Source organism: Podarcis pityusensis (genome assembly GCF_964106645.2).
Source record: "Podarcis pityusensis genome assembly, chromosome: 1".
Classification (NCBI taxonomy): Eukaryota; Metazoa; Chordata; class Lepidosauria; order Squamata; family Lacertidae; genus Podarcis; species Podarcis pityusensis.
The window spans coordinates 93,274,204-93,300,117 of record NC_138028.1 but is presented as its reverse complement, the minus strand read 5'-3'; the positions used below and the strand labels follow the sequence as shown (position 1 = coordinate 93,300,117).

At 41.5% G+C, this 25,914-nt stretch overlaps 1 protein-coding gene across 8 annotated transcripts in view; it reads left to right on the top strand.

The window, feature by feature from the left end:
* Positions 1-25,914, top strand: part of MYLK (myosin light chain kinase) — a 179,492-nt gene that overhangs the window by 70,989 nt on the left and 82,589 nt on the right. For all 8 annotated transcript variants that reach the window (XM_081005126.1, XM_081005127.1, XM_081005124.1 and 5 more), the window contains 5 exons: positions 1,053-1,089; positions 3,177-3,760; positions 4,733-4,936; positions 6,076-6,210; positions 10,522-10,674. In XM_081005126.1, coding sequence (XP_080861252.1) covers positions 1,053-1,089; positions 3,177-3,760; positions 4,733-4,936; positions 6,076-6,210; positions 10,522-10,674 — 1,113 coding nt within the window. The remainder of the gene's footprint in view (positions 1-1,052; positions 1,090-3,176; positions 3,761-4,732; positions 4,937-6,075; positions 6,211-10,521; positions 10,675-25,914) is intronic.

The following is a 25,914-nucleotide window of genomic DNA, read 5'->3' as shown; positions in this document are numbered from 1 at the left end:
GTGGGATGAGCTCAAGCAGTTAGAGGATGATGATCCTAGGAGGGGTGGGGTGGGGGAGACCCAGTGAGCCTGGATGGGCTGTGTCAGGACCTGCAAGGTATCAGAGTAGTCAAGGGAGGTCATGGCAGGTGGTGAGTCTGAGGATTGACCTGTCACCAGGCTGGCCCACAACAGCTCAACCTGAAGCCCCTTCTCTGCCTCCTGCATTGCTGAGCTTTCCTCTCTACTTCCAAGCTTTCAGAGGTGACATCAGGTGACAAGTCTGGATCCTAGCCAGGACTGTCTCCACCGCCACAAGAGGTGCCCAGCCCACAAGAAGGATGTTTCATTTGCTTGCCAAGCCTAAATATGCTTTCTCACCCTTTATAATGGGAACCCAGAAGGGTGTGTGAACTGTTGGATCAATGTTATAGCTTGCTTAGCTATGACTTATACCTGCGGTGCCTTTAATGCTTCTCTTGCCCTTTGTATGGTACTGATTTGAGCACCCAAGTTTAATAATAATAATAATAATAATAATTTATGATTTTCAGTTATATACATTTCAATTGTTTCACAGTCATTTTAACATTTCAAAACTCTACTTCCTCCTCTTTCTGCAGTTCCTTAAATTTATTTTTTTATCATTTCCTGCATATTCTAAATTAACTTATTATTTTATTCATCTACTTTAATTAAATACTCTTATGAAACTGCAGGTTATTACAATAATCCTGCCAATGTCCTTAGCCCTGAAATAAATCATTTGTATATGGCCTTTCTGAAAGTCCCAGTCTAACAAGGGTTTAATCTCCAGGGGCTTTTTTCTTCCCAGTCCCAGAAATAATTTGGTTGTGGTCACCTTATCATTTAAGTTAGGCAGGCAAATATTTGTGTGGCTGGAAGTGAATTGTGTTTTGCTGACTCAGGGACAAGTGAATATAATGTAGGGCCACCATGAATTCTCAGTAATATCAGATCTTGTGTCTTGAAAACAAACTGTAACATATATCCTCTCCTTAACATTCCAATATCATATTTTTATAATATCTTTTAATGCTTCATCATTTCAGGTTCTATTAAGAAAGACGTGCACACTCATCCTCCTTGGTATGTTTTTCAACTCCCTCTACCCACATTTTGATTTTATCCTTTTAAGAAAATAAACAGTAGCCTATCTTTGTATGTCACAAGTCTTTCGCATTGTTGAGTCCATATAGCCTAAAAATTGTTTACAAATTCCATAGGATCCCTCTTCTAATCTGGATATTCCACATGTGAGAAAGAGAATTTGGAGATAAATGCTTAATGGGGCTTCTGCTTCGGTTTGTGTAGGTCCCTTATGCAATGTAGAATCCTGATTTTCCAAGGTTCTGAGTCTCATGTGGGGACCCAACATAAGTACAGGAGGCTCCCTTCTTCAGACAATCACCCTTTATGGAGGGTGATGGAAGGAGGGGTGGAACTAGCATGCTCCTCCCCACAGTCCTCACCTCTCAGGTGGACTATCCTATACTAGAAGAATGCCTGAATAAGGCTAGGATTTTCTATGGTGGGCTTCCTGACTCCTTGTGGATGCAGGTCATATAAGAAGTTTAGTAGAACCACAAGGGGTAGGGCTCTTTGGGTGGAATTTGCTCTGCCTGGCCTCCCTGCATCTGCCTGAATGTGTTTTGATATGAAATGCAAAGATACTGTGTTGGGTGCCCAGGGTTCAATCCCATGGATGCTACTCCCAAGGTAAGGAGAGCAGAGAGAAAAGCAGGGAAACTCCCTTTGTTCCTGACCGCAGTGAGAAGGCTGGACTGTTTGTTGGAAGACTGACCAGCCACAGCTGCAGTATGATGTTGGAGGCCAAGGATCTGTTAGTAGCCATGAACGCTTGGATTGCCAGTCTTCCAACAAGCAGCACCACAGTGAGTTGATGCCTCTTGGGCCTACTCACTGTGAGTATATGGCACATACTTTAAAAGTCAGGGTAGCAGGGCTGATTAGGACTGTGGCTGTGCCTTTAGTGGCAGCAGATAATAGGATAGAGGAGATTTGGGGTGCTGTTCCTCCCTTTCTGTTCTATATATGAGGCCCTGAGACTTTAACAGTGGGGGTGTGAGTTATTACTAGCTGAGTGGTCAAAATGTACGGTTTAATAGTAGGCTTTGATTTGCTTCCCATTACCACAAACCTTCACACCATGGGCTCATGAAAGAACTGAATATTTCATAGTAGGTTCTTAATAAATAAATAAAAAGAATTAAAAACCCACAGCTTAGAATATTTTAAAACTCCATGAATCATCCATTTGGCCACGTGCTGTGAAGCTTATAATTATTATAGTTACTATTGATTACTGATAAAGTGCCTAAAATTGCAAGGTGCTGTGAAAAAATTACACCAGAAGGTGTACATTTTAAAGCTTTTTAGTTACAGAAGAACAGCAGATAAATGGTGCAGCAAATCAAGTGCCTATTCAAGGTTTTATTTCATTAATGGATTTCTGTGCCACCTTCAGCAAAAATCCCAGAGCTAAAACCAGTGACCCAAGGCACAAGAGGCCTATAAAGTTGCCTTACACTGAGTCAGTCCTTTGGTCCACCCTAGTTCAGAGCTGTCTACTCTGACTGGCAGCTGCTCTCCAAAGTCTAGGGCAGGGGTAGACAGCATGGTGCCCTTCAGACTACAAAATGTATCATACCTGACCATTGGCCATGCTGCCTGGGATTGATTGGAGTTGGAGTCCAATAAATCTGGAGAGTATCACACTGCCTATTCTGGTTTAAGACATAGGTCTCCATTTTGAAATCATTAAAGTGTAGGTGCTGAGGATTGAACCTTGGAACCTTCTGCACTTTAAGCTATGGTTTCTCCTATCCCTTGTAATGGATTAGTTGGTCTTGTAATAGATGGCCTATTTCATTCATGTGGTAGGTGCAGGATTGAGTGCCTGAATGTTGTCCCTGCACATACAAGTAGCATGTCAGGAAGAAGGTTCGCACACTTTATATAGACTACAGCTCCTAATTTTCTTTCTTTCTTTCTTTCTTTCTTTCTTTCTTTCTTTCTTTCTTTCTTTCTGCACATGATACATATAGCCTGCTTTAAAAAAGATTAGTAAGCCATTTTAAAGAGATTTGAAGAAATGCATGCAAACATGATGTGAATTGTTCTGTGTACTTAATAAACTTCCCTCCTCTCCTTAGCATGCCAACAAAATGCAGTACCTTTACAAAACCCACCATCACAACCAAAGCTATTGAAATGTCAGAGTTCAGAAAGGCCACTAGCAATGGAATTGCTAAAGAACTCAAATCCACTACCACAGAACTTTTGCTTGAACCCAAAGAAAGGCCAGCCGCAAAGAAAGAGATCCCTCTCACTTCATCCAAAGAAGCCAAACAGAATCAACTGGAACAGGTGAAGGAACCCCATATAGAGCCGCGTAAAGAGGAAGGGAAAGGTTGCAGAGTCCTGCAAAAAACATCAAGCACCATAACTCTACAGTCTGTTAAAGTACAAACTGGACCAAAGGCACAAGTGAAGGCAGCTTCCTCTGGGCAGGAAGATGATGGGAAAAAGCCAAAGCAACCACTCACAACAGGCGGGCAGGCTGCCCCGTCTATCAGGCCAAGTGGTTTGAGGACTAAGGAATTAGATGACCGTGTTGGATTAAAGAAAAGCATAACTGATGTAAAGAGGGAGACTCAAGGGATCGCTCCCCAGTTTGAGTGTCGCCCACAAAGCCAAGAAGCACTCGAAGGAGAAGTGGTTACATTCAGATGCAAAGGTAAATAGGAGAAAGGCTTTGCCCACAGTTGCAACAGCAGCATTAGGTGGTAAAATATTGAGGCTAGTAGAAGGATCTGTACAACTTTGCAATGCAGGAGGGGCATCAGATTTGTGAATGCTTCTCCATGATGATAAAAACGAAAATGCATAAAACACCTCCCTCCAAGAAGAAAACTAGCAATATAGGGAACAAGCTGGACTAGTCCCCCCTGATCCTGCTCAATTTGGGGGGGGGTATTCAGAACTCCTATCTCCAACCTGCTGGCAGAGGAGGGAGAAGGGAGTGCATGTATGTGGTTTCTCTGTCTGTGAGTGGTTTCACTGCGTGTGTGCATGTGGTTGTGGTATGTGTGTGGTGCTAATTCAGGCATAGGCAAACTTGGCCCTCCAGGTGTTTTGGGACTACAACTCCCATCATCCCTAGCTAACAGGACCCAGTGGTCAGGGATGATGGGAATTGTAGTCCCAAAACATCTGAAGGGCCGAGTTTGCCTATGCCTGTGCTAATTACATCTTCTTTAAATTGGAAATGTACCCACAGGTCCCCAAAATGTTGGGGACCTGTGAACTGGATGTCCCATTGGATAGTTTCCATCATAATTTTCTATTGTTGCCTTAAGAATTTTCAAAACTAGCTTTTCTCCAAACAAAGTGTCGTGTCATGTGTCTTCCTGCTAAGAACACAACAACCCATTTCATTCTGCTCACTATATTCCAGCCTGATGAACTTTTTAGTTTGCTTAATGATGGGTGACCTCTGTGCTTTTCAGTAACTAGAAGGTGGCTGGCTTCTATTTAAAGCACAAGTAGCTGTACTTTCTGGCCTTCACCCTTCTGGACCAGCGGTGGATATGGCCAAAAGTGGGTGAGGCTACCCCACACTTTCATACCCATAGACACTCTTTCATGCACTCAACATATATATGTAACATTAATATATTTTAGTAATAATGCACCTGTGATGAACTAGTTTCAGGGAAACCCAAGGCAAATGTTGAATGGTTCAAAGAAGGATGCCAAATGGAAGCAGGAGATGAAGTCCAAATATACGAAGAGGATGGAATCCATTGTTTGTGTCTGAAAAAAACTCAGTTGGAAAACAGTGGGTCTTACCGCTGTACAGCCTCCAATGCTCAAGGCCAGGCTTCAACCAGGTGGATATTAACAGTAAAAAGTAAGTACATTTTTGGCGCATGATTAGCACAGATGATTGTTTCATGACTTTGTGTCAGGGTGAGTGGGGAAAGGTTAAAGCAGTTTTATTTAAATATAATAATTACAAAAACCTATGAAGCAAGTCATCCATAAGGGCCCACATGATACAGATTGTTACGCAATTATTATGAGTTGGGTAAGATTTCTTGGAGACCTTGACTTAATACATAACATGAGTGATTGTTTCTTGATCTGGGAGTTTGGGCTGTGGGAATGTGCTGATTTGACCAGACCACTCAAGCGTTTGGGCCCTGCATATTTAAGAAATAAAAAGAGTGCTTCTTTATAACAATGCCAAGCAGTCATAGCTGCTCCACATTTAAAAATAACCTGGTAGGAGATAGCACTTATTTTAAAGTTTGTAGTGAAAACTCTGTAATACACTTTTGGCTCTCAGAGCAGTTAGTCAAAAGCTAGGCTTTCTATAAGCAAGGAAAAATCAATATGTCCAGGGAAAAGAATGTGGATGATGGGAATAGACAGGGAGCAGAGTGTCAGGGAAGAAAGAGGTTAACAAGGGAAGCATTAAGCATCATCTCCCTCTTGCTGACGCCAGCTTTTCTTTGTTGCAAAGCAACCCTCCTGAGGACACTTTGCAACAGAGGGCTCATGCAGACTTCCACTTGTACTGCCACTTTCCCCTGGGAAAACCCAATTTTTGCTGCTGAATTGAAGCAAACCTCCATCATGTTTTCTTCAGATTGACATTTGCTTCGATTCAGCACTAACAAGCGGATTTTCCCAGGGAAAGCGGCAGAGCAAACAGAAAACTGCTCAGACCCATTTTTTCTAGGCATGGGACAAGCTAAAGTGTGGACGAACACAGAGAAGGGGCTGTTGGGCTAATGGTATCCATGAAGCCTGCATTGTGACCTGTCATTTGGTGTTTATACGTAATAGACTGCAACACTTTATGAAGTCTTTAACCAATGTGACCTGACATTTTGACAATGAAACTTTTAATTATGTATAGCTGGTAAAACACTTACTGTTTTGCTGTCTATTGTGGGAATTGCTTTTCCATTCTGAAACAGGTTACTGGTGCTGGATTTTGCAAACCAGTGTTTCTAGTGTATCTTCCTTTGCTTTGATTTGTAGGGCCCAAAGTGAAGGATGTCGCTCCTCATTTTTCCACCATTTTGAAGTCATGCAGTGTGAGTGAAGGACAGGATTTTGTGCTTCACTGCTTAGTTGAGGGTACCCCTGTGCCTGAGATCACTTGGCTCCTCAATGGTAAGTCTTGGTCAGAAAGAAATGGCAGCCCTACTGTCTGTTTCTTGTAACATTGCTAACACTTTGGTTACCAGCATCTACATACGAATTGGGGCAGTCAGTCAGTGAGGGGGTAGCCAGGGGACTTTGATCGGAACATAGGAAGCAACCTTAAACTGACTTAGATCATTTTCCCATTTAGCTAAGTATTGCCTGCACTGACTGGCAGCAGCTTTCTGGCATCTGAGATCACGAAGCGCTGCCACCAGTTGGTGTACAGAGCTAGATGGACCAATGGTTTGACTTGCTTTAAGGCATCTTTCTGCTTTCTTATCAATGGAAGGTACGCACAAGCTGTCTGAGATTAGCAGAGCAGTTCAGGGCAGATTTTTCTAAAAAGGCTGCTATCCCATCACAGTTGCCTAAAATATGTGGCACAACTAAGATCTGGCAAGGCGTTCTGGAGCGAGGAAAGAAAACATATTTGCTGCTGTTTTGAAGTTTGTCCAGTAGAGGGTGTTTTGTGACAAGGCTGCATTTTTGTTGTTTGCTTGTATGGCCATGAGCTTTATTGCAACAGAATGCAGATTTTAGGAAATGAGACTGAATGTTTCCTTAGTATGTAAATAAGATTTACAAAAATATAAAACAATAAAATCAATAAAAACATACAAAAGTTAAAATACTAAAAACAAATTAAGGTTACCTAAATTTTCTAAGCGTCGGGTTAAGCTTGCCTTAACAGGAATGTTTTTAGCAGGCACTGAAAAGAATACAACAAAGGCACATTCTTGATCTCAATAGGCAGGTAGTTCCAAAGTTCTTGTGGTTGATTATCAAGAAAAGTGAATATAGTACCGTATCTTCTCATTTCCTCCATTTCCGGTATAAATCTTTGGTTAAAAGGTATGTTCTTAATTACCAGAAGAAGCACCCTGCAGTCAGTGCTGACTACTATCCAGGGGAAGATCATACCCTCACTGTATGCAGCACTGTGGAGAAAGCCCCTTCTCTGCTGGGCTTCTGCAGGCCATGATACAGTTAACAGGGCCTCCTATTGCTGGTTGCAGTAATCTGGCTGGTTTTGTAGGTACACATATTGATCTAAAGTTGTTATCATAGGGTCAGCAAATCTTCTTAGCTATGATCTTATTTAGCTTTGCTTTAATGGAGAGAATGCATCTTATCTTCAGTGAGTGCCCTGCTGCATCTACACATCTGACGGCAGAGGTGTTTCACTGAATATTTTGATTCTTATCCCTTTTGTGAGAAGGAGCAGCTCAGTGGTAGAATGCAGGAAATCCCAGGTTCAATTCCCAGCCTCTCCAGGTAGGTCTGGGAAAATTCCCCACCTAAAATCCTGAAGAGCCACTGCCAGTCAGTGTAGACAGTGCTGAGCTAGATGGAGCAAGTGTCTGACTCAGTAATTGTGGACTGTCTTTAGTTTATATGCATTTATTCAAATCTGTAGGTTTTCTGGTCACAGAATTCCAGACAATTTCTTTGTAAACATTGAGGAAGTGGCTCCCTGAAAATAAAGCCCACTGAGTCCAGTTGCTGTCTTTCTTAAGTAGTCCTATTCTTAAGGAATACAATTAGCTGCCTAGAACTGCCACTTGCTGCCTTGCATCCCTACACAGAGGCTGTATTCAGACATAACACAGCTTTGCAAATCATGGTTTGTGAGTGGCTGCCAAAACAGGATGTAAAGCCATGATTTGAAGCTGGTTTGCACAGTTTGTTTTAACTGTAGATATGTCTGAACTCATACATTGTTCACACGTCATAATTAAGGCTGGTGCACCACAGAGGTGAGAATGAACTGAATGAATACTTAGCAGAAGGAAAACAAACCAGACAATAAATTCTGCAACATGGTTTCTTTGCTCTGCGTGTTCGGATGTTCAAATGATAGGGTCAGTTCTTGACTATGATTCGCACAAAGCATAGTTTTGTGTGATGTCTGAATTGAAGCAGAGGTAGTTTGTTCTGAGAGTGGTGCATTGCAAACTTTTAGAGTTCATGAAAGTCCTATCACTTGGCCATTGTGGCCTTGTGGGGTTAGCACCTTGGAAGGCAAAGCTTCTGCTCTGATCAATGACCTTCATTTATACTAGTTATAATAACTATATATTATGTCCCATATCGCAGACAGCATTTTGCTCTTGTCCTGCTTGTAGGCTTTCTGTAGGCATCTGGTTGACCACTGAGAGGACAGAATTCAGAACTAGATGGATGTGTGGTCTGATTCACCTTGGCTTTTCTTGTTCTTACATTTTTGATGTAGACCTACGTAGACCTACCCTACAATGGATGCACCCCTCAGCTGCCCTCCAAATTTATTTTGTACAATAATTTGTGTCTTTAGTCTTCCACATATTCTGTACTATGCTTGTTGAGAAGGTCTAATGGGGAGAAGGAGAGTTATTTGAGTAACTAGCTTTCGAACCATTTAGGGCTTTGGAAGCTACAGATTAAAACCTTAACCCCAATTGTAAGCCAGCAGGCGGTGATGGCTTTCAGCAACAGAAGTTTAAGAAACATGGAAATGTGAAGTGAAAACAGGGACATTATGTATTATCTGAAAGACATAAACATGTTACTTCCATTCCCAACTCCCAGAACTTGCCAGTAATTCTCATCTCTCTCACTTCTGATCTTGATACATAACTGTTTATACATCACTTGGAAACAGACATGGGCTAGCTTATAAACTGTAGTTAAACTCTGGGATTTCTTGCAGCTTTTCAGCATATACCTTCTAGAAAATAATTTTGCTTAAGGATTAAGTTGGCTAATTGTAATATCCTCATGAATGCAAACAATCTGCTTCTCTCTGTCATGGAAGGATACATTGCAGGAAAGGATAGCTGTCCATAACCAAATAAAGGAGAAAGTTGCATTCCTTGTCCATCACTGTTAGTTCCAGGCATGCTTAATGGTGCTCATGGTGAAATGGTGAGCAGTACAGTTGCAGTAGTAAGCTTGGTGTTTGGAATTTCCAAATTACATTTGACTCTGATCCAGTGGTCATTTAGATTGGATAAACGTCAGTTTATTTTAAAGAAGGGTCCATAATGCACAGAAGGCACTTGCCTGCTGGGCCAAAGAGGTTCCCCACCATTGCCCTAAAGCCTGGGCAAAGAAGTCTATCTTGATCTGATGCTGAAAACAACAGTGGTACAAGGCACGCCTTGGAGGGAAGGACATTCAAACACAAGCCACAACAGAGAAGGTCCTTCTGCATCTTCGTTACATCTAGGTTGGCTTACTGCAGCTTCCTCTAAATGGTGGTACCTTTGGAATGTCTTTGGAAGCTTGACTTGGTCCAAAATGTAGTTGCAAAGATGCTGGTGGATGTTTGTCCATATGATCATGTTACACCCACCCTACAATAGCTGCTGTGGTTCCAGTCTGCTTTCATGCACAATTGAAAGTGTTGGTGAGCACTTCCAAAGCTCTCCCTGGCTTAGGCCCAACATACAGTAAAGAATTACCTCCTCCCATATCATCCTGCCCACTCTCTAGAATTAGAAGGTGAGGCCCATCTTCGTACCCTTCCTAGAGTAGAAGCACAGCTGTATGAAACAAGAGAGAGGGACTTCTTGGTGGCAGCATCCAGATTATGGAACGTACTGCCCATGAAGTATGCTTGGCTGCCTCCCTAACTGTTAGCCACTGGCTACTGAAGACCTCTGTATTTCAGCAGGCTTTTTTGACGTGGCAGATAAGCTTATACTATTTTAAACTGCTAAGTTTGTCTCTCTTTGTAAATGTTACACACCCACACCCACACCACACAATTCTTGCATGTTATAATGTATATTTATGCTAGAAGGGGGATGTAAATGTGCTACAAACATACATCTACATCAAAAAGTTGCCATGAGGCTAACATGCCACCCTGAGTTATTTGGAGGAAGGCCAGAAAACAAGTGTTACTAGTGAAACAAGATTTCATGTTAAGGAGACAGAGGGCTGTGTACGAATCTCTGCATGTTTACATATGTATGTAAAATCTCTGCTTGGTGTGGACTTTACGCATAATAATTCACAGTGGGTATTTCTATAAGTTATTTAACAAAATGGTACAAAGAGTTGAAGTTAGCTAAAGGACTGATCCTATTGGAAACTTCTTTTGCATTTCAAATCTGTATAAATGGATCCCTGTGTGACTGAGAAGCATTTAATCCTTGACTCTAATGAAATGGTAAGGCAATGCGATGAGCTTAAAGCTAGCACCTGGCAATTTACGAAGTATGGGTTGGTAACTGGGATGTTCAACAATTTCTTGATTCTCTCTCTCTCTCCCCCCCCACCCCACTTCTCTAGATTGGCCTATTCAGTATGCACATTCTGCCTTTGAAGATGGACTTGCAAAACTGACTGTTCAAGATGCCTTACCAGAAGATGATGGGGTGTATACTTGTTTGGCAGAAAATAGTGCTGGAAGGGCATCCTGCAGTGCTCAAGTTACTGTCAAAGGTGAGTGCCCATCTTACTTACAGCTTAGAAGAAGCAAATATGGATTAAATTGAAAGCAGTAGCTTTGGCCTTTTTTTATTGGTAAGAGATTGCATGGTGTAATTGATGATGCGGTGTGGTGATCAGAGAGAATCCTGTTGTATCTTGGGAGTCTGGCTGATACATCTTCATACTTCTTGGGCCACTTATGAAATTGACAGCATATTTTGAACCAATAAAAAACGATTTCTGTATGCTTACTGATTGAAAAGCCCTTAGCTACATATTGACCTTATTAACAGCTCTCAGTCAACTTGATAAATTTTCATTGCTGAAACAGGCAACCTTGGGCATCTTTGATTGGAATTGCCTTTTTACAGATCATTTTTTTCTTTGCAGGTTTTATTCTCAGCGCTACTTAAAAGTTGGAATTATAATGCAGGGAAGAGTGTGATCAGCAATGATAATTTGAGAAAGAATGACTCAGCCCTGATGGTAGAGGCTAGAATAGTTTCTCTTGCACTCCATTTTTAAAAATTCTTTTATATTTTGTAGGTTGAAATTAGAATGTTTAAGTTTTATATCTTAGTCCTATTTCGGAGCTCTCATGAACTCTCCCATCCAGACAGACCACATTCTTAGTTTTATAACTAAGAAGGGAACGTAACCAGAGATACTACTGGCATTTTATTTGTATGCCGCCTTTCCAAACCATGCTCAAGGCAACTTACAACATGAAAAAATACATAATTACAACATAGAAAAGTAGTTATAATAAATAAAACATCAAAAAATACACAGCCAAATTGAACACTTGCCAAATAAATCCTAATACGATTTAAAATAAAGAAACAAAAAAATTAATATCAATAACAGCAACACACACCCCAGCAACCCCCCGCCAACAATACCCCCAACCCAAGAGTCTGTTCAGCAGCCTCAGCTCTTGCAGCTGTAGTCAGTAAGGCCCCACCCTCCCAGGCCAGGTGGGAAAAGTCCTGCAAGGCAAGGAACAGGTTTTCTAGGGCTCACAACCAAGATCATGTGTTCTCAAATTACTCTGGTTGGTCTTCCATTCATGTGTTGCTGTTTTGAGTGAATCAGCACTGTTCATGTGCCACCACTTGGGGGGAAACCAACACACACTTCCCAACCACATTATGGTCAGCCAGTCATACAATTAAGCAAACCAATGCAGTTAAACAGAACTTAATCTAATCTAATGAGGACCTCCTAGACCACCTAAGGCTATCCAGGGCTTTTTTTCACACAGAGCTCACCAGAGGTCAGCTCCAGCACCTCTCAGGTGGATGCCATTGCCATTCTAAGAGAACAAGTTAATGGTGAACTTGGGCACCTCTTTTTCTAGAAAAATAGCACTGGATGTCAAAGAATGTAGTTTGGCCTAAACCTCCCACCCACCTGTCAGTCACCTGCCATCATATGGCTTCAGGCACAGGACATGTAAACCTGCAGGGCCAAACTGAAATGAGCTCCCGATTCTTCCTTTTCAACCACTAGTAGAATTCAGAACGTGAAAATTTGGCACCTTCTCCTGTCATCTTGCGGTGACCAAAAAAAGCACCAAATTTAAAAAGCGCTGAACTATAGCTGGAAAAGAAGAAATAGTTCACTTAAGGGTATGTTCCCAGTGTTTCCTTTGCTGCCATTGCCCCAGTTGCATTCAGCCTATGGCTACAAAGGAAGAATCAGGAGCATACTTAGATTGTGCTCCTCATTCACCCTTTACAAGCTGTGAATCACCTGGTCATGTGATGTTGTGTGATTGACAGCCTTGCTCACCAGTCAGTGTTCCATGGAAAGTTAGCTGGATCCAGTCCTTCACCCCTGGTATAAGTCATCTGTATGTTTCAGTTGACCCTACCCAAATTTACCTGGTTCTGTTCTGAGTAGAGTTTGTTTCCTGGATTTTTGGTGTGCTTTTTATGTCATTCTACTTATAGGGATACGTAGACTAAATGGAGAATATTTTTTACAGTAATAGACTTAAGTACTTTAAATGTATTGAGAGCCATATGTTTAATATTTTAACAGATTTAGGGCATCCTGTTAAAACCTTATTAGTTTGCATTTGGGTTTTATTTTTGCTGCCTCAGATTGAGATAAACATGGATTTTTGTGCTGAAAATAGGCTTGAAACTGGAATTGAAGCTTCAAAAATCTGTGCACATATTCCTCCCATATCTTTAAAGCTCCCTAAAGAGTACTTGTGGTGTAACACTGTATAATATACAATGTGCTGCTGCTCAGGGCTTTGGCTTCCAAGGGTTGGGGAATAAGCACCCACAAATCAGAACACAGATACTATAAAGGGATAATATACTTGAAGTGTTTCTCTACTATATGACACATTTCTGTCCCACAAATAGCATTCCCATGTCCAATGAAATATCCCATTTGTTGGGGTCACAGAGAGCTGGAATTGATATTTTTGCCCCAGCACTTTTTGCCATGTTTTAATTTTCGTAAGAGGCAGAAGAGAAATAATGAGTAAACCTTTGGTGTTAGAATTTGATGATAAAGATTTGCATAAGACTAGTATTTTAATCCCTTCATGGATCACTGCCTTGCCGTGGCGAAGGGGCTTGAATAACTCAGAGAAGCTATGAGCTATGCCGTGCAGGGCCACCCAAGATGGACAGGTCATAGTGGAGAGTTTTGACCAAACGTGATCCACCTGGAGCAGGAACCGGCAAGCCACTCCAGTATCCCTGCCACGAAAACTCCATGGACAAAGGCAACAGGCATATAAAAGTTATGACGCTGGAAGATGAGCCCCTCAGGTCAGAAGGCGTCCAACATCCTACTGAGGAAGAGCGGAGGACAAGTACAAGTAGATTCAGAGCTGATGAAGCGGCTGGGCCAAAGCCGAAAGGATGCTCAGTTGCGGATATGCCTGGAAGCAAAAGGAAAGTCCAATGCTGTAAAGAAAAATATTGCATAGGAACCTGGAATGTAAGAACCATGAACCTTGGTAAGTTGGATGTGGTCAAAAATGAGATGGCAAGAATAAATATTGACATCCTGGGCATCAGTGAACTAAAATGGACGGGAATGGGCGAATTCAGTTCGGATGACCATCATATCTACTACTGTGGGCAAGAAACCCGCAAAAGAAATGGAGTGGCCCTCATAGTCAACAAAAGAGTGGCGAAAGCTGTATTGGGATGCAATCTCAAAAATGATAGAATGATCTTGATACGAATCCAAGGCAGACCTTTTAACATCACAGTAATCCAAGTTTATGCACCAATCACTGATGCTGAAGAAACTGAAATTGACCAGTTCTATGAAGACTTACAACACCTTATAGAAATGACACCAAAGAAGGATGTTCTTCTCATTATAGGGGATTGGAATGCTAAAGTAGGGAGTCAAGAGATAAAAGGAACAACTGGCAAGTTTGGCCTTGGAGTTCAAAACGAAGCAGGGCAAAGGCTAATAGAGTCCTGCCAAGAGAACAAGCTGGTCATCACAAACACTCTTTTCCAATAACACAAGAGACAACTCTACACATGGACATCACCAGATGGGCAGCATCGAAATCAGATTGATTATATTCTCTGCAGTCAAAGATGGAGAAGCTCTATACAGTCAGCAAAAACAAGACCTGGAGCTGACTGTGGCTCAGATCATCAGCTTCTTATAGCAAAATTCAAGCTTAAACTGAAGAAAGTAGGAAAAACCACTGGGCCGGTAAGATACAGTCTAAGTCAAATCCCTTATGAATACACAGTGGAAGTGAGGAACAGGTTTAAGGATTTAGATTTGGTGGACAGAGTGCCTGAAGAACTATGGATGGAGGCTCGTAACATTATACAGGAGGCAGCAACTAAAATCATCCCAATGAAAAGGAAATGCAAGAAAGCAAAGTGGCTATCCAACGAGGCCTTACAAATAGCGGGGGAGAGAAGGCAAGCAAAATGCGAGGGAGATAGTGAAAGATACAGGAAATTGAATGCAGATTTCCAAAAAATAGCAAGGAGAGACAAGAAGGCCTTCTTAAACGAGCAATGCAAAGAAATAGAAGAAAACAATAGAATGGGAAAAACCAGAGATCTGTTCAAGAAAATTGGAGATATGAAAGGAACATTTCGTACAAAGATCACCATAATAAAAGACAAAAGTGGAAAGGACCTAACAGAAGCAGAAGACATCAAGAAGAGGTGGCAAGAATACACAGAGGAGTTATATCAGAAAGAAATGGATGTCTCGTACACCCCAGGTAGTGTGGTTGCTGACCCTGAGCCAGACATCCTGGAGAGTGAAGTCAAATGGGCCTTAGAAAGCACTGCTAATAACAAGGCCAGTGGAAGTGATGGTATCCCAGCTGAACTATTTAAAATTTTAAAAGATGATGCTGTTAAGGTGCTACACTCAATATGCCAGCAAGTTTGGAAAACTCAGCAGTGGCCAGAGGATTGGAGAAGGTCAGTCTACATCCCAATTCCAAAGAAGAGCAGTGCCAAAGAATGCTCCAACTACCGCACAATTGCACTCATTTCACACGCTAGCAAGGATATGCTTAAAATTCTACAAGGCAGGCTCAAGCAGTATGTGGACCGAGAACTCCCAGAAGTGCAAGCTGGATTTCGAAGGGGCAGAGGAACCAGAGACCAAATTGCAAACATGCGCTGGATTATGGAGAAAGCTAGAGAGTTCCAGAAAGACATCTACTTCTGCTTCATTGGCAAACTATGGCAAGTTCTTAAAGAAGTGGGAGTGCCTGATCACCTCATCTGTCTCCTGAGAAATCTCTATGTGGGACAAGAAGCTACAGTTAGAACTGGATATGGAACAACTGATTGGTTCAAAATTGGGAAAGGAGTATGGCAAGGCTGTATATTGTCTCCCGGGTTATTTAACTTATATGCAGAATTCATCATGTGAAAGGCTGGACTGGATGAATCCCAAGCCGGAATTAAGATCGCCGGAAGAAATATCAACAACCTCAGATGACACAACCTTGATGGCAGAAAGTGAAGAGGAATTAAAGAACCTTTTAATGAGGGTGAAAGAGGAGAGCACAAAATATGCTCAACATCAAAAAAACGAAGATCATGGCCACTGGGCCCATCACCTCCTGGCAAATAGAAGGGGAAGAAATGGAGGCAGTGAGAGATTTTACTTTCTTGGGCTCCATGATCACTGCAGATGGTGACAGCAGTCATGAAATTAAAAGACGCCTGCTCCTTGGGAGAAAGGCGATGGCAAACCTAGACAGCATCTTAAAAAGCAGAGACATCACCTTGCCAACAAAGGTCCGTATAGTTAAAGCCATGGTTTTCCCAGTAGTGATGTATGGATGTGAGAGCTGGACCATAAAGAAGGCTGATCGCCGAAGAATTGATGCTTTTGAATTATGGTGCTGGAGGAGACTCTTGAGAGTCCCATGGACTGCAAGAAGATCAAACGCATCCATTCTTAAGGAAATTAGCCCTGAGTGTTCACTTGAAGGACAGATCGTGAGGTGAGGCTCCAATACTTTGGCCACCTCATGAGAAGAGAAGACTCACTGGAAAAGACCCTGATGCTGGGAAAGATGGAGGGCACAAGGAGAAGGGGACGACAGAGAACGAGATGGTTGGACAGTGTTCTTGAAGCTACAAACATGAGTCTGACCAAACTGCGGGAGGCAGTGGAAGACAGGAGTGCCTGGCGTGCACTGGTCCATGGGGTCAAGAAGAGTCGGACATGACTAAACGACTAAACAACAACAACAGTATTTTAATCTTAATGAAGAAAGTATTAAGCAAATTCCTATCAAAGAGCATTACAGTATATTCACCCATTACACTTTTAGATGTATTCACCTAATTTCAAAAGTCACAAGACAGTTGGGGTCTGGCTAAGACTGAGGTTTGTGGTTATGTAATGTGTGAAGTACTATCAAATTATCTTATGATACTGCAGAACCTTTATCATTTGAAATTTGGTATCAGAATCCTTGTATCTGAATTCGTTGTGCCCTTTCTCCTGTGTTATATCCGTCTGAACAGCATTTGTGTCTGCCAGATGTCTTCTTTGATCCTTTTGGATATGCATTGCTTAAATTAAGTATGTCTGTGTTTGATATTATCCCACAGAGCTTGTGATCTCAGCCACCCAAGAGATTAATATTTTATCACCATCCAAGAGATTAATATTTTTGCTCATCAACTCTCCTGACCACCACCACTCTACCCAAATCTTCCTTCCAGGTCACATTTTTTAAGCAAACACAAAGTGGGGAATCCATGTTTGCTAGTGCAATGCATAATAACTCTGCCCTGAAGGAGATTATATAGTGACTGCTTTTTCTTTTTAATTTTACAGTTACAATGGCTTTAGAGTACCTGTTGCTTTTTCACAGCTGCTGCTTTATTTCTGTTACATTACCTTTTTGTCATTTAATTCAAAGCGGTGTGCATAGGGTTCCCAGGCAATCTCCCACTCAGTCATTGACCAGCCCCAGACCTGCTTAACTTCAGTAAGGTGTCTGCTTCAGACTATGCCCTGGGACTTTAATGTATAAATCATTTTGCTTTCAGACACCTTGGTGATGAATAAGTCGTAGCAGCAGCATCTGCTGACAGGTTTGGGGGAAGTTTACCTGCTGCTAAGTGTCTTTAAAGTGGCCCACACATTTTCCCCCTGCAGAAATCTTTCAGAGCTTTCCTTGTTCTTTTATTATTATAAAAGAGAACAAGAACTACTGAACTAAACCAAGGGTTTTGACATTAACTGTCTTGTAAAAGGCCCATATAAGCAGCTTGTAAACGAAATGGAAAATAACATAAAGAAAAGAAAGCATGCCTTTATAAATTCCATGGGATTATGGGATCAAGTTCTAAAACTGAAAGCATATTATCAGCACAAAAGGAGATGTTCTGTCAAATGGATGTAAAAATAGCTTGTGTGTAAAGTGCTATCTTTACCGATCTTCCTGCTACCAGGAGTATGACCATCCCTACACTGCATGTCCATGTTACATTGTGTTTTTGGAGGTGTTACATACACCCTGGTTAGCAGTTGTGTTGCCCAGATCTGGGTCATTTTATGCTATAGTATGCTATAGATTAGGGTCTCATCCAATGGGGAGCCCTTATTCTGAAGTAGTGCATGAATGGCAGCTACATATACTGTGTTCCTTTTCAGTTTCCTGCAGCTCACAACATGATGCATTATATCTCTACATACGACAAGTTAGTAGGGCTTTGTTTATAGTTGTGGCCTGCATGAGAGCAGAAGCTTGGCCTAGAGTATAATTTTTACTTGCCCCACAGCAGATGTCATATATGATGTTAGGTCTGCTGCAGCTCGGCCTGACATCACCGAAATGGTCCTATGGGCCACATGGGGAGCCTCATTACGCCTGAGGTTGGGGCAGCATGACCAGTTCTGCTGCACTGAGCACCAAGCCTGGGTGCACAACATGGCATCATGTAGTGAACTGAGCAGAATGGAAGGTGAGAGGTGGTGGGGGTACCAAATTTTGCCATTGCACAGGGCACCATTGAAATTTGAAAAACCAAAGCCCTGCCCTGCCAGAGGGTCAGAGGTTCCTCACTGCTGGAGTAGATGATGGCTGGAAAAGAAGATAATTTCATTGTATGTGTGGATTTGTTTGTGCACCTTTGTGCCCAAATATTGCATTTATACAAGAAGGCTTGGTGTTGTGACCTAGGGTTCACCCCATTAATTCTCACAATGATTCTTTTAGGAAATAAGGCTGGGAGATGGTTTCTTTCTCAGTGAAAGAATTCAGCAAAGAATTGAATTATTGTATCCCTTATCCAAGATTCTAATTCTTATCTCCCTCACCACACTGGGTCTCTGTGGAAAGATCTCATGGGTCTCTGGAAGGATACTGCTCCACAATGGGGGCTCTGTCTCCATTTATATGGCCTTTCTCCTTGACATAATGCATGTTGTGCATAATTACCTGTTGTGCTTTAAGTACCGTATTTTTCCTCCCATAGGACGCTCCGTCCCATAGGACGCACCTAGTTTTTTTTGGGGGGGGGGGAAATAAAGGGGAAAAAATTTCCCTTTATTTCCCCCCCAAAACCAGGTCGGGGAACAGCGGTATGGCAGCGCTGCGCCTCCCCGCTGTCCCCTGAGCTTGTGGGGCTGGCAGATGTCTGCCCGGCACGAGGGGCGCTCTGCTTCAGGGCGCGCCAGGTGGCAGGCTGCTATCCACAGCGTGGGGAGCCCTGCGGGAACTCCCGCAGGGCTCCCCACGCTGCGGATGTCTGCCCGCCGCGCTGGGCGGTCGGCTTCAGGGCGCCCCACGCGCCGGGCGACAGGCTGCTATCCGCAGCCTAGGGAGCCATGCAGGAACTCCCGCGGGCTCCCCAGGCTTGCTGATAGCTTCCTGAAGCCTGGAGAGCGAGAGGTTGGTGCGCACCGACCCCTCTTGCTCTCCAAGCTTCAGTGAAAGCCTGTATTCGCCCCATAGGACGCACACAGATTTCCCCTTCATTTTTGGAGGGGAAAAAGTGCGTCCTTTTGGGCGAAAAATACGGTATATTTTTTTACTCATTCATGCAATCAAGGGTGCAATGTGCATGGTTCAAACGCAACAAAATATGAAGTGATACAATGATTTTATTCTCATCAAATGAGACTTGCTCTTATTGATGGGATAGGATTCACACGCTACATTGAGCAGTTTGCATTTTTGTCATAGTTATAGATTTATTTATTTTTGTTACTGCTTTTCATCTGGTAGCAGTTGCCCCTGGGCGAGGAGCCAAGTAGCACAGATCACATCCCCAGGCTTGCAAGGATGCCATTGTAGTCTCCAACACTTTCCTGATGAGGGAAAGATATACACCATGAGGGATGATGTTTGCACTGCACTTTCTTCTTCTTACCTTCTTTACCTTCAAGGCTAGAAGCCAGGGAGTAGCCACAGATATTTATATAGTCTACCCGCATTAAATGTTTGTGTTGGGTAGCCATAGTCCTCATAATCTGATTATAGCAACCATTCATTGACCAGCAGGCAAGCAGATTAGAGTCACCTGAAAGCTTTTCCCCTGAGAGGCTGCTGTGACCAGTTTATCACAGCAAGAGAGGAGAGAGACATTGCTTGCAAAACCTGTTTCAGGAGCAAAATACAACTTGGTGTTTTCAGGTAGGCTTCCCTTCTGGATGTCTTGGAGAAGTGGGTTTATTCTTGTGTTCGTTTATAGCACTGTAAAAGCATGTTGCTTTCTTGAGTGGCATGCTAAATCAAAATGCTGTGTATATATGTTGTAAATTAATGTGCACTGATTTTTAAAGCAACTCTTTTGAATATGTTTAGAGTTTAAGAGATAGCATGTGTGCTTGAGTGTCACACCTATTATGTAGGAGGGGGATTATTGGTTTGTTTTTGTTTTATTATGTATTTTGTGTTGTCATATTGTCTTTTTTGTTGTGAACCACCTTGTGAGCTTCAGGTGAAGGACAGTTTGCAAATAATACAAATATTATTATTATTATTATTTATTAGTTTCTGTCATCTGCCAGTGTTCCAGGACCATCCAGAATGCAAAACATTATGTTGCATGTTACTTTGTGAAGTAATGCTATTTATGGAGAACACTGAGCTTTAATCTGTCCATTCATGGGAGCACTTGACAGTCTGCCTTACAGTAATTGCACTAATAATAATAATGATGATGATAATAATGATAATGATGATGATGATAATAATAATAATAATAATAATAATAATAATAATAATAATAATAATAATTTATTATTTATACCCTGCCCATCTGGCTGGGTTTCCCCAGCTACTCCTGTTGCTTCACCTTACAACCAAACAATGTAAGGAGGTGCATTTGATCATACTCAACACTAAAGCATGATAGCAGACCCTGTAGTTGTAGCCTTCATTCATACAAGAACTCGAGTGACCTGTGTAATTATCACATGGAAAATGGCAACTTGCTGTTACGTAAACTGTGCAAACATGTTTGAGGCTGCATTTTGTTTTCTCTATGTATGAGTGAGTAACAGCCATATGTCGACACACATTTGTCAAAAGGCTTTGTTGTATATTGACAATGCTCTGTTGGAAAGCAGCTTCTTAGATTTATTTAATGTGCACGTCTAAGCATGATGTGAGAATAAGTTGTGTAATGAAGCACTGTGGCATATAGATATGGGAGTTGTATATAAGAATACACCCTTCGTTTCAGACAATGAATTTTCTATTCTATGTTTGTGGGGAAGGTGTGTGCATGTGTACAAATATACATTGAAATAGTACCGTAGTTGCACTATTGTTGCTTCTGTTTGCTTTTCCCCTCCATTGAAGTGGGCCCAGATACTCACTGTGATAAAGAGAAATGCACATACATTCTAATGCTGGTTTAGTTATCAGTCTTGCCTGTCCTCCAGTCTTTGGAGGAGCTGCTTTGCCTTGTTTATTTTTTGAAGCATTGATTCACTTGAACATTTCTTTCCTTAAAAAAGAAGTTGCAAAACTGTTCCAAGGATTATGGTAGGTGAGGTGGTTCATGATGTCCAAAGGCTTGCTAGTCAATGTTATTCCCAGCTGAAGTGCCTGGCACACTGCAAAAACTGGCTTTCCTTGAGCTTAACCTGGGACATGAAGTTGCATCTTTTGATGAATGCACTTCCAGAATTGCTCCACTGCTCAAATTTTGTTTTACTTGTATTTACCTTTAGCGTGTATAACTTTCATAAAGTGAGCAAAGTAGCCATATAGAACTTGCACACACCTATGAAGGACCATATAATGGATGCTTCTAACCCTATAAATACAGTGGAAGCTTGGAAGTAGAATCAGACTAGCAGTACTAATATGCTTCTTTGTAAATCTTAGTAAATCTCTTTCCATTATCATATTCCAACATTCATATGTTTTACTGGCAGCTGTGTGTAATTTTATTAGCTGAAAGACAGTACAGTACAAACTTTGAAATTGTTACAAAATGGCTGAGGTCCTAGCTGAAAGCCTCAGGCCTTAGAGATGGGACACCAGGTTCCTTTGCGTAGATCAAGAACACAACATGCAAGAGGGCCTAAAATACATTTGTTATATAAAAAAAACTTGAGAGAAGCCTGCTAAAGCTAGTGTCGTGGTTCTGTGGGGTTTTGTATGATTTGTTGTTGCTTGTTTTTAGTGAAACATCAGGTTGTCTGAAAAGGAAAGTGAACAGGAGAACTTGTGGCATGAAGCTGAGAAGCGGTGTTAAGTAAAAGCAGGTCCTTGTAACTAAATTTTGAGAAGAGAAACTGTCTTGCTCTAATGGGGAGGGGGAGTAAATGTGACTGGACAGTATGATGTTGGCTTCATGTCCGCTAGATCCACACATTCACATGTCTTATTTACCTTATTGCATGGTTTGACATGTCAGCTTTAGAACCAAGAGTAGAAACTGAAATTGTTTGTTTTTTAACTTGAACTAAACATAAATCATGGTGAAGTTTTATCAAACCAAACCTACAGTGACTTGTTTTACATTGACTTTCTGCTTCACACTTCCTATGTTAGTTTGATTTTTGTGATCATTCTGTGACGTGGGGCGTGGCAGGGTGGGGCGTATTCTTTTTTAACATTGTAAACTGAACACCTTACTTATTACAATGGTACCTCGGGTTACATATGCTTCAGGTTACATATGCTTCAGGTTACAGACTCCGCTAACCTAGAAATAGTGCTTCAGGTTAAGAACTTTGCTTCAGGATGAGAACAGAAATTGTGCTCCGGCAGCGCGGCAGCAGCCGGAGGCCCCATTAGCTAAAGTGGTGCTTCAAGTTAAGAACAGTTTCAGCTTAAGTACGGACCTCCGGAACGAATTAAGTACTTAACCCGAGGTACCACTGTACATGGTAGTAATCCACAACCTAATTGAGAACTGGATCACTTTGACTGTACAATCATTTTCAAACTCACAGGGAGGAGGATGTGAGGATAGAAATATTCTTGGCATCCTTTCCTGACCAGGTTCAGTGTGAGCAGACATGCTTCCCCTTTGTGCATCCACTCCAAACCTGTGCAGAGAACAGAGAACGCAAGAGAGGATGAAGTTTCAGGGGCACTTGTGCCATCAGTGAAACTGATTCCTAAGAGAAAGCCAGAGCATGTCTGTGTTGTTGCCTTCCTTTTGAATTTCATTTCTAGTGGAGCACAATTAAAGGTTGAGGGGGTTGGACAAAATTGCTTTGCAGAATTAATGGTGGTGGGGTACCACTTGGCCATTTGTGATCTATGAAATGAGTTAATATGATGAGGTGGAGTACAGGGATCTGCCCTATACTGCAGATTTTGAACAAAATTTGGAGTTGAAGTATTGGCTCCTGCTGTTTCCTTCCTTCAAACTCAGTTTTGTATATGTCTCATTTGGTTTAAGAAGCATAATAATTTTCTATGTATTTCTTCTGGCTACAACTGAACACTCCTGTCCTTCCCCAACCAGCTTTTTTTGATTCACTAAGAGACAATTTGCAGTTCTGATAGTCCCATGAGTATTTCCTATGTTTACATCCATGCTTATTTATTTGTAAGATACTTATAAATCAATGTCACATAAAAATGTCATTATGGCACACAATAAAATAATTAAAACTTCATAAGATTATAAAATCATAAAATACAGAAGAAATGACCAACAGTGAATCAAATTAATTCTCTAAAAATGCTTGGCGAAACAAAAATGTTTTTGCTGCCTTTCACATGGAACAACTCAAAGCAGCTTCAAGTTTATTAAGGCTATGTTGTTTAGAGGTACCTTCCTTTAACAGGAGGCATTGCAAGATAAATATAGCATGGTCCTATATCGCAACTAAAATCCTGTCTAGTGCACCAGCCTACTTTGGGTAAAGGCAGTCTTTGTTATTGCCACTGCCTGTTCATGCATTGACAAAAACCATATTCTAGATACAGCAATATTTTTTTTTGACTCTTGCAGGCATGGCCAAACTCAGCCCCCCAGATGTTTTGGAACTACAACTCCCATCATCCCTAGCTAACAGGACCAGTGGTCAGGGATGATGGGAATTGTAGTCCCAAAACATCTGGAGGGCCAAGTTTGGCCATGCCTGCTTTAGGGGAACCTTTTTGACTTTGGGAGCCAGGTCTTTATCTGGCACCACCCCACAGGCTAACCTCCTGTTAGACATGACGTCATTATGAAGTCACATGATTGACAGGAGGGTTGTTTTGCCCCTGCCTCTATATCCCTTGCTCAGGATTCCCAAACTTTTAACAGCCAGCTAGCTGTCATGTACTTTAGAATCACAGCTCAAGGGCTGTTCCCAGCCTTTTGCTTGGCGCTTTGGGAAGTGCTGAAAATGGGCCTGGCAAAGCATTTCTTTCTCCCCTCCCAATCAAGAAAGAAGGAGCACAGATGAAGGAGGAATGTCCAAATTTCCCCATCAGTGTAGCAGTCAAATCGAACTCACTGAATATTGGACTGCCTTTAAAGAGACAGATCCTTCTAAAATAAGCTCAACTCAGTGCTAAAGAGTATTTTTTATACATTCTTTAAATGCTATCACATAGTTTTGCAAGGACTACAGCCATGGGGGGAAATGTTTTAAGTTGGAAGAGGCTGGTGCAATTAACATGACAATTTCTGGGCTGCTTGCATTTCTCTTGATTTAAGCCAGTGGATGGCAGGTTGAATGACACAACTATGCAGCTCCTGCTCAGTTGTTGGTTGTCTTGTATATATTTATGAATTGGGGAGAAGATTCTCTGTCTAAAAGGTATATCATGTAATGCAACAAGAAGAAGTAGCTAATTAATAGAAATCTGGATGAGTTTGCATGTGTACCCTACTACACTTTATTTCAGAAATTGCCTCCAGATTTATTGTTTGTATCTGTAAAATTGAAAGCTGAAAGGAGGGTATTCATGAAAGAAAGAAATCTTATCAGTGCATGTTGATTATAATAAGACTTCTATATTTTGCAACTTAAAAATAATAATCAGATAAATTTTATATTCTTGTTCCGTGAAGCTGTTTTTTCTTTTTATGGAGCTGACAGTATTAAAGCATTAAAGCACTGTTAAAAAGTGGAGATTGGATGTCAACCAGAATGGAGATGAACGCTGTGAAGTATATAATCTTATTTGGAAGCTGTTCTGTGACTACTTGGCTGTGTATAATTGTGTTTGATTTCTCCTCTGTGAGCTTAGCAAACCAGCACTTTGTGAGTTAAGTCTTTTTCTGCAGTTCAGTTGATTTATTGGACTCAGAGCCAACACAATATTTTAATCACCATAAATGGTCAATGTTGCTGAGCATGTGTGTCTGCAAAGGATTCAAGCTAGGCATTATTTGGCTGCATTATTGTATGGCTCTGGCAAACAGATTCTTCTGGTATAATTAGATCTTTTCCAGAAACTAAACACTACAGAAGATTATTCACATTATACTCACTTTAGACTCAGTTAAATACGATGAGAATTTACTGACAAATAAATAAGATTGCTGTTTGGCTACTTTTGAACCAGTCTGCTCTTGTTGTTTGTAGGGCTGGTTGTTAGCCTCATGCTATTCGGTGGTATCAGTTCATTTGAATGTAAATATGCAAATAGGCAATCCCAGCTTAAAAGTGTCCAACCTAGAAATAAATGTGAATTATAGTTTGAATCGAGTGTTAAAGTATTATGAGCAGCATGCATTTCCCTCCCCCTTGCTTTTCCTTGTTTCAGTAATGAGCTACAGTGGTGTCAGCAAAAGTTCAGTCCCCCTCAACTTTCAAGAAAAAGCTTGAAGCTGGACCAGTTTCTCAGAGTTTCTGTGTTTGCTAGATATGCTGGTGGTAGTGATATTCACAGGAGATTTAAGAGCTAAGAATATAAATGTTGCCATTCTTGGCCACAAGAGTGGCCCATGGCAGTTCTCAGAACTAAGAAAAACTACTGAAGCTGTTGAGATAAATCAGTACAGTGATTATGTTATCTTTTGTTCCGTGGATAAAATAGAGGGCATGGGGAAGGGTAGCTGTACAAAACAACAACAACAAACAGTCCTTCCCCATACAGTTTGGATACCATTTGAGTGTACTTAATAATGACTATAAGAGAATGACGAGTTACTACTGTCAATGGAGATATGCCCATAAACCATGTGTTGCCAATATGCACCCCAAAGTTACAGGAACAGATTTTGTGAAACCATAGAAGTTGCAAGTCAGAGAACAGCACTTCTCTAGATATGGGCTAAGGGATGGTCTCATGTAATTGAATGCTTACCTACTAAGTTAACCATCATCAGCACAGACTGG